General features: G+C 42.7%; 1 protein-coding gene across 1 annotated transcript in view; it reads right to left on the reverse strand.

The window, feature by feature from the left end:
* LOC110270383 (protein MAINTENANCE OF MERISTEMS-like) overlaps nt 3,438-9,735 on the reverse strand; it is an 8,339-nt gene continuing 2,041 nt past the window's right edge. The window contains exons 4-6 of the mRNA XM_021119627.1: nt 5,371-6,113; nt 5,166-5,253; nt 3,438-5,073 (exon numbers count right to left, since the gene is read on the reverse strand). Of these exons, the coding sequence (XP_020975286.1) occupies nt 3,769-5,073; nt 5,166-5,253; nt 5,371-6,092 (2,115 nt within the window). The 5' untranslated portion in view covers nt 6,093-6,113 and the 3' untranslated portion in view covers nt 3,438-3,768. The remainder of the gene's footprint in view (nt 5,074-5,165; nt 5,254-5,370; nt 6,114-9,735) is intronic.

Here is a 9,735-nt window from a genome sequence, read left to right on the forward strand (position 1 = left end):
TATTAATTATTAAATGACCATATGCTTAATTTAATTTGATGGTATATAAAAAGGAAATATTTTACCAAATATTAACCATACATTCAATTAAATTCAATTATATAACAAGAATTTAGAATATACATATAAATTATAAGACTCTGACATAATTTATATTGTATTTTACTTTATGTGTAAATCATGCCAAAGTCTCATAATTTATGTATATATTTTGAATTTGTTGGAGACTCTATGAATTACATAGAATTAAACAGGATTGAAATATAAGGTTGCATGTATATGTTTTGAATATGCTGGAGATTCTAGAAATTATATAAAAAAATAGGAGCGAAATATAAGCTTTTTAAAAAAGTTATAGATGGATAATATTGGAGGAGATTTATTTTAGGGCAAAAAACTAGAATAAACTAAGGGAAGTTGCAAATTACCTAAATGAGCCAAAGTGAAATTCGTTTCTGCAATGAGCCAAACCCTATATTTATATAATTCGAACCAGTGTGGTTCGAACTCTATTCATGAGTAATTCGAACCAGGGTGGTTCGAATTATTAAGAGAGAAATTCATTCAAGTAAATCGAACCAGGGTGGTTCGAATTACTTGGGAGGAAAACGTAGCACATAGTTCGAACCAAGCTGGTTCGAATTATATGGGGAGAAGCTGCATCAAGTAATTCGAACCAGGCTGGTTCGAATTACACAAACTGAATTCGAACCAGTCCGGTTCGATTTAGTGGTAGACAGTGCAGTATATATATGGTTCTAAACGTGAGTTGCTCTCATAGAGGGTGTAATATGGCTAGTGAGGAGAGTTTTGTGGTTTTGGTTCACCATAGAGGATCCATTAAGAGGAAAACTCGCTCCGGTGTGAAGATAAGGGATAAGGATCCTCTCTGTATTGTCGTGAAACCAACGACGAGCTATGATGACCTTGTTAGATCTGTGCTGATGAAACTTGGGGTGCGAAGCGGTCTGGAGGGTCTGAAAATGGTTAAGAAGTTTTTCTATCGCATTCCAATCACTGTCTTGCAGGATACCGTGAAGTATGATTGTTTCACGATTGGTAGTGATGAGGACCTGTAAGTCATGTTTCTATGTCGGAGGCAGTTTCCCGAGGTTAGGACACCAGAGTTGTTGGCAAAGTTGGTTGATGTGGTATCTAGCTCAGGGGGTTCGAACCGGAATGCCACCACTGAAGCAGCGGCAGCCGGTTCGAGTTCCAGGCCTGCCGTTGCTTCTTCGTCCGTCCCTGTGTACGAGCCAGCGGTCCAACTAGTCGCCTCCCCGTCTTTTGCTGTTGATCTGAATGATGGAGTAGGCGACCTGGTAGGATCAGTTGATATTCTGCCGAACGCTTTACAGGGAGTTCCACCGGTTGGCGTCGGAGACGGAGTGTTGGGTGATGTAGAGGAGGACGACGTCGAGCCGGATATGATTGAGGATGACAGCGGCGACGAGGTTGGAGCGACTGAGCCTGCATTGGCGGTCGGTGGTTCTAGTTCTGGCACACAGCAGTATCCACCACATTTTTCCTCTTTGGACCTGGATGCCATGAGGCAAGAGGGTGTTTCAGGGCACTTTGTTGGATTCGGAGCTAGAGATGCTGAAGGGACTGCTGGTTTGACAGAGTTCCAGGTTGGTCAGCAATTTCAGGATAAAGACGAGGCCTTGTTAAGTGTGAAGACTTACAGCATCCGGTGAGGGGTACAGTACAAGGTTGTGGAGTCTGATCATCGCCGTTATGTGGGCAAGTGTTCTGAGTTTGGGAATGGGTGCACATGGTTGATTCGACTGAGTCTGCGGAAGCGCAAGGGCATTTGGGAGGTCAAGCGGTACAATGGACCTCACACTTGTCTTGCGACCTCCATCTCGAGTGACCACAGGAGCTTGGATTATCATGTGATTTCCGCGTTCGTTATGCCAATGGTTAGGGCTGATGCATCCGTCAGCATCAAGGTGCTCCTAAATGCCACGGCAGCACACTTCGGGTTTAGGCCGACTTACAGGAGGGTCTGGATGGCGAAGCAGAAGGCAATTGCCCTCATATACGGTGACTGGGATGAGTCATACAACGAGCTCCCCAGGTGGGTTTTGGGAGTCCAGTTGACGATGCCCGGTACTGTTGCAATCCTACGGACGAGCCCCGTTCGAGTTAGTGGACAAGTAGACGAGTCTCAAGCTTTTTTCCACAGACTTTTCTGGACGTTTTCACCGCTCATCCAAGCATTTCGCCATTGCAAGCCCCTAGTTAGCATTGACGGGACCCATCTGTATGGGAAGTACGGGGGTACTTTGCTCATCGCGATTGCACAGGACGGGAACTCCAACATTCTACCCGTTGCATTCGCACTAGTAGAAGGTGAGAATGCATAGTCTTGGTCATTCTTTCTCTCCCACCTTAGACAGCACGTGACACCGCAGCCCGATCTTCTGGTTATATCGGACAGGTATAACGGCATAAAGGCTGCGCTTGAGGCTCCGGACGGAGGTTGGTTACCTCCATCTGCATACCGTGCATTCTGCATTCGACACGTAGCGGCTAATTTTGCCCTTACCTTCAAGGGCAAAGACGCACGTAGGCTTCTAGTGAATGCCGCATATGCCAAGACAGAGGTTGAGTTTGATTACTGGTTTGATATTCTTCGGTCTGAAGACCCGGCGATGTGTGAGTGGACGAACCGGATTGATTATTCCTTGTGGACTCAGCATCGTGACGAGGGACGGAGATTCGGTCACATGACGACGAATATATCGGAGTGTGTGAACTCTGTCCTAAAGGGTGTCAGAAACCTCCCTGTATGCTCTTTGGTGAAGGCAACTTATGGAAGGCTTGCGGAACTCTTTGTTCGCAAGGGGAGAGAGGCTGAGGCCCAGATGGGAACCGGACAGCAATTCAATCAGTACTTGGTGAAGTGTATAGAGGCCAACTTGAAGACCGCGAGGTGCTTCACGGTGACTTTGTATGACCGGGATAACTCCGAGTTCACCGTAACCGAGACCACTCCAACGGGCTCTTTCTCATTGGGTACCTACAGAGTATCGCTTGCGTCTCGGACCTGTGACTGCGGGTACTTCCAAGCACTTCATTTCCCGTGCCAGCACGCACTTGCCTACTGCGCCTACTCACGGGTTACGTGGTCCTCTTATGTTCACAGCGTGTATCAGATTAGTTCAGTGTTCCGTGTGTACCAGATGGGATTCACACCGCCGATACCGGAAGGATTCTGGCCACCTTACGACGGGCCAACCGTGATCCCAGACCCTGCCAAGAGGCGTGCAAGAGAGGGTCGTCCGAGATCCACTAGGATACGGACGAATATGGACGAAGCAGATCCGAATCGGCCAAAGAGGTGTGGCCTTTGTCGCCAACCCGGACACACCCGCCGGAGTTGCCCACAGCTTGGAGGACCGTCTCACACGGGGGGCCAGTTGTAGCGATCTTGTTATTGTTAGTGTTTATTGATTTTTTTTCCTGTTACATGTTATGTTAGAGGACTTATGTAATCTGTTGATCTTTTTACCTTCTAGTAATGAAAAAGTTGCATCTGAATTTGAATATAGCTAGAAATCCCATGAATGCAAAAGTTGATAACTAAAGTGTTATATGATTCAATGATAATACATATTCAGTAATCCACTAGGTAAATACCAGATTTTTAAGTACAATAAGATGAAGAAACAACAAGGAAAAACAGCTCTAAAGTAACAACAGTAATCCACATGGGTCAGGTACATGAGTGAACCCTAACGTCCAAAATACATGAAAAGTAAATCATCTAAACAAGTGGGAGCCTGTCCCACAACGACGGGGTACCCGTGGCCTCTGACCTCTGCGGATAAACGGCTCCTCATCCTCTATCTCATCTGCGTCCTCATGCGGGGCAGGCTGTGCGGGTGGCGTAAAATGGACAAGTGCGGCAGACGGCCCGGCGACAGATTGTGATGCAGCGGTGTAAGCGGAATGTGGGGTACCTCCCAAACCAAACTGGTCACCAACAGGTGTCGTAGCAGACTCGTTCAGATCAACATCTAAGGGTGCCTGCGTGCCAGGGGTCTGAGGACGCCTCCTGCCCGGCTCGTCCTCTTGCATGATAGCCGTAATCTCCTCTAGAAACCATGGACTGCCGAAGTCCGCATCAAGCGTATCTGCCCCAAGGAAGTCCTGCCACTGTGATCCGGGAATAACCCATGGAGTACCGTCCTGCTGAGGCTGGTCGTCGGTGGGTACTCCAACAAAGTAATGTCCAAAAGGACCCGACCCAAGTCCAGCGTCACTAGGCTCAGCCCCGTCACCCATCCCTGAGCCATACCACTCACCTCCGTGCACCCCATCATGGGTACTAACACCAACAACTGCAGCCACCCCTGCACCATCCCCGCCCTCGGGCCCATGCTGATCATCGTCATCGTCCTCAAGGTCAGGTGCAGCGGCATGAACCGCAGCACGCCCTCTACCTCTGCCAGGATGGCGTCGTCGTCGACCCCCAGCGGGGCCGGCCTCGTCATCATCCTCCATAGCACACTCAAGCCACCCCCAGTCACGCTGGCTACGCCGTCTGCCCACGCGAGCTCTCCTATCAACCCGCCGCCTATCCGGCACGTCGTCAGGTCGATTCATCTCAGGAACTCGCCCAGCTCCCCGCTGTGAGGCCTCAACAGGAATAGCAACAGCTCTCGGATCGCCCAACTGCGGATCCGGAGACAAAAACCTCTTCCCGTGCTGACTCCACCACTCCAAGAACTCATGCGACGGACCAGGGTCAGCAACAACATCGAACCTCAGCACGCTCTCCGTACGGGAGTCCCAATACAGATGCCACTTCTCCAAATGGGACGGGAACCATCGATCGCCGCCTCTGCCGTCCTTCGACATCAGAAAGTCGATGTTCAGGGCGGCCTGTGAACGGGGCTGCACCCCTCCAAACTGCGGAAGAACCCTATCTATCTGATGCCACTCTATGACGGCAAAGTAGATAAGCGATGTAACAGACCGCCACAGCACCATATGCCGAGGCTCCAAAACCTCTGGATGCACGACCTGAAGTACATCGGGGCTGCTATACGGCATCCAGATAAACTGCACCGAGAACTATACAATGTCAGGGCAACTCGTGATCCCAACTCGTAAATCGTGGTTAAATAAAGAAACTTATTAACTGACATACTGACCTCTCTATCCTGCAACCGGTCTATCCATAGCCTCCACATCTGAACTCTAGGACCCTTCTCGCTACTGGAAGGGATGTAACCTGACCACCTGCACCATGCACATGTCTTACAGCTACTTATATGAGTGCTTAGGGTATCCAATACATTATGAATGAACATGTAGTTATGTGTAGTAAATTGAAATAGACAAAGTTTAGTACAGTACCTCGAGGCCAATGGCCAGCTGAACGTCTCAAATCCTGCAGGCCTAAACCGAGGAAATCGCCAGAAAATCCATGACTGAAGTAGCTGAAGTGGGCCCGCTATCTTGATAACATTTCTGTTCGCCACTCGGCACATGCACCGGTACAACCATGCAAGTGCTGCAGAACCCCAACTGTAGGTCCCCATCTCCTCCAGCCTAGCTACAAACGGAAGCCATCTGATGTGAATGCGGTTGCCGGACTTGTTTGCAAAAAGTTGCGTGCCCAACAACATCATGATGTACGCACGGGCATATCGACGCACAGTATCCTCATCAGCTCCCTCCGGGCACTCACCAAATGTCTCCTGAAACCAGCTGCAGTTGACCGCGTACTTCTGAACCTGGCTAGGAGGAGGTACCACTCCAAGCAACTCCTCGAACCAAACCCAGGCTGAACGGCCACCCTCGATGTATATATGGAACTCTGATAGGCAGCCGCTGACGTAACGCCCGTCCACTGGCAAACCCAGCTGGTATGCCACGTCCTGGAGTGTGATCGTGCACTCTCCGAACGGCATATGAAACGTGTGCGGCTCCGGACGCCATCGCTCGACAAACGCACTGACAAGGGCCTCGTCCAACCGGAACCATCTATCGTTCAGCCTTGCAAGATGGTAAAGACCAGCCATCTGCAGGTACGGAACGTATCTGTCATCGAGGACCATGCCCTGCTGCCGCCGCATGCTCCTGATGCATCGCTGAGGCTGCGAAAGAAATGAACCGCATTATTAGGACCAACTTAATTACCAGTGACAAAGATAATCAACACGATAATTGATAAAGCATAAAAAATCGTACCAAATATAAGCGCTTAAAATTCCATGAACGAGTACCACTTGCATAAACAACTAACATAAGAAACCAGCATAAACCACTGACATGAAAGATCTAACATTAAACAACCACAACTAAACCGCTAACATAAACCACTAACATAAACCACTAATATAAACCACTAACATAAACCGTTAACTTAAACCACTTACATAAACCACATACATAAACCACTAAGATAAACCACCAACATAAACCGCTAACATAAACCGCTAACATAAATCACTAACATAAACCACTAACATAAACCACCAACTAAACCACCATCTAAACCGCATGCAAAACCACTAACATAAACCACTAACATAAACCACCATCTAAACCGCATGCAAAACCACTAACTCACATGTACCGGTAGAAGAAAGTTATATCCGTACTAACCTCCTCGTTGATGACCCCAGCTATATGGGCGACTTCGTCCAAGCGATATAACCGTGCCGGATCGTCTCCCATCAGCAGAGTATTCCGTTCAGGTCTTTGTCGGAGATAATCTGGGTCGTTTTCTCTGAGATTTGGTGGGGTAGGGGAAGCTGAGAATGGTTCGAATGAGGCTGATTCGAACTCCTTATATAGCCCAATCACTAGTAATTCGAACCAGGGTGGTTCGAATTACTTGAAGACCCTAACTTACTTATAATTCGAACCAGGGTGGTTCGAATTACATGCATTGCTAGTTCGAACCAGCCTGGTTCGATTTACCAACAATTCTTTCTTCCTAATTCGAACTGGCCTGGTTCGATTTATTCTTAAATGCAGTTCGAACTGACCTGGTTCGAATTACATTAAAATACCATTTGGCTTATTGCTGAATCGATTTTTTTTTTGGCTCATATACGTAAATTTGAAGTGATGTTGGCTTATTATGGTGTTTTGCCCTTACATTTTTAAAATAATAAATAGATGAAGAGAGACATGGGACTGAATTTGCGCGCCAAGTTTTTCGGGGGGAAAAAGACTGTTAGAATTTGGCGCCAAATATTTAGGTGTTGGGATCAACTACGTTCCCAATTTATTCCCTTCATCCTAAAGTCTCCTACGCAATACAAAGCACCTTTTTCTTTTGGCCACCCCTTTTTCAAGATGCCATTTATACTTTATACTACAGGGTATTAAATTTGTTGGTTTCTTCTTTGGTTTTTTCTATTATTTTATTTTCTCTGTTGTCAACTCATTCTTCTTTTTTCTTTTTCTTTTTTTTTCTTAAAGGGTTTAGAATTTATGTATAGATTCAATGTATATAAGGCGTTTTAGTAGGATCACTTACAGGTTACAGAATATTTATAGGATCACTTATAATAAAATAATNTCGCCACGCACTAATGATTGAAGGTGCTGAATCTCTCCACGATGTTTTGTCCCTAATCCTCATAAAATTTGTGATAAAAGCTTTTTAAAGCTCTAAATTTAAGGACATTGATGCGAGCTAAGCTACTGCTCCTTATCTATTCATTTGTAAAGTTTCCCGCTGTTTATAATTTTATATAGTTTAGAATTTCACGAGATAGATATAGCACAGAAAGTGTGATGAAAATATTTTAAAAAATATATATCGGGAGACACACCAATTTTTATTAAAAACATAAAACGCTTTAAATTTATAAAAACTAGATCTAGCTATATTTGGATTCGAGAGTCTATATTTAAAGAATAGTGAAAACTATATCTAACTAAATAAAACCCTTTAATCTCAATTTCACTTGTAAGATATTCATTCTAAAATTTTTAAGAATTAATGAGATGAAAATAAAAATTAGAGTAATGTTACACGTACAAATGTTTTTGTACTAAGTTTAATTAACTACACAAATAAAAAAAAAAAAATCACGCATGCATGTGTTACCACTCTTTCTTTTTCGCAATTTTCAGCACTTTTCGTTGGAGAACATATAAATTTATGGAAAGAGCACATCAATTTTTGTACATAGCAAAAATTTTATTAATATAGCATAAAATTTTTACATATGATACATAATTTTTTATTTATGGTACATAAATTTTTGTACATAGTACAAAAATTTGTGTCACGACTGTAATTTGTTGGATGGACAAATCAATGTTCTGAACATGTGGTGTTTAAAAATTGTTGTGCTGTGCATAAAAAATTATGTACTGCATGTCAATTTTTTTGGTGCTGTATATCAGAATTTTTGTACTGTATGTATATTGTTGGTTGGGTATTAATGTTTTAGACATATAGTTCTTTAAAAATATTTGTGCTATGCATCAAAATTTGTGTTGTATATTAATATTTATGTACTATGTGTATTTTGTTGGTTGAGTGTCAATGTGCAAGATATGTGATCATTGAAAATTTTGTGTTGTGCATCAAAATTTATGTGCTGTAAATAAAAATTTCTATGCTCTAATTTTTTGAACATATAGGAAAAGAAGAAGATGACATCAAAGATGATGATGATAATGAAGGAGGATGAGATGGAAAAGAAAAAAGGAGAAGAATCAAATAAGAAAAAAAGAAGAAGAAGACGTTCAAGAAAAACAAGAAAAGAAGAAGACGACGACGAAGATGACGATATTGTTGAAGAAGAAGATGACGATGATGATGACCACGACGATGATAATAAAGAAAGAGAAAAAGGAGAAAGAGGAAGAAGAAGAACGACAACAATGCATATATACATACGTTTGAAGAAGCGCACTACGACTTGATTTAAAAAATTTTGGAAGCCTAGCTTTATTGTAAAAACTATTCATATATTAAATTAAAACATTTCATAAATAAGTGATAAGATCTTTTAATATAAAAATGTCTTTTTTTTTTTTTCAATTGATATTTTGTTAACAATTAAATCTTTTAAAAGATTAAATAGGTAGTTTAATAATAATGCTATGTTTTAGATTAGTGCTGGTAGATAACGGTGGCGATTTTTGTATGTTCTCTCGCCTCTCTAAAGTTGATACACTCACACATACTTGGTTAGTAATAAAGAAGGACTAATTGGTGTGTTTTCTTTCTTTCTTTCTTTCTTTCTTTCTTTCTTTCTCACACAGTATTTCTAGCTTGAACACTCAGTCCATGTCGACTCCAAATGCTTCATATAGCCAACAAAACAAAGAACATAACAGAGGACGTTAAGAGTATTGACGTCATAAATTGGTCCAGATATAGGAATTCACTTTTCAGATGATTGTGGTGCTTGAGGAGGAAATAATTATTTTATTTTAAAGGACAAAAAGGATGAAAGGTTTATTTATGTTAATTACAAGTAGTTTATTGAAAATACTTTTACAATTTTATTATATATGCACTGCTAGCTACTTTTATAATTTCTCTAACTGTATAATATTTTCATCTCTATTTTCCCCTTTATATTAATTGATAGCTTTTGTTTTTTATTTTTCATTTTTATTTATATATATAGGTTAAGCAAATTATTGTTGGTACCAAGAAGGGTGGGGTGTAAATCCTGCAACATATATAATTAATTAATCATATTTATATTCAACTAATTTTGCTTGTTTCGTTTTCTTAGA

Source organism: Arachis ipaensis, chromosome B03, assembly GCF_000816755.2.
Source record: "Arachis ipaensis cultivar K30076 chromosome B03, Araip1.1, whole genome shotgun sequence".
NCBI classification, from domain to species: domain Eukaryota; kingdom Viridiplantae; phylum Streptophyta; class Magnoliopsida; order Fabales; family Fabaceae; genus Arachis; species Arachis ipaensis.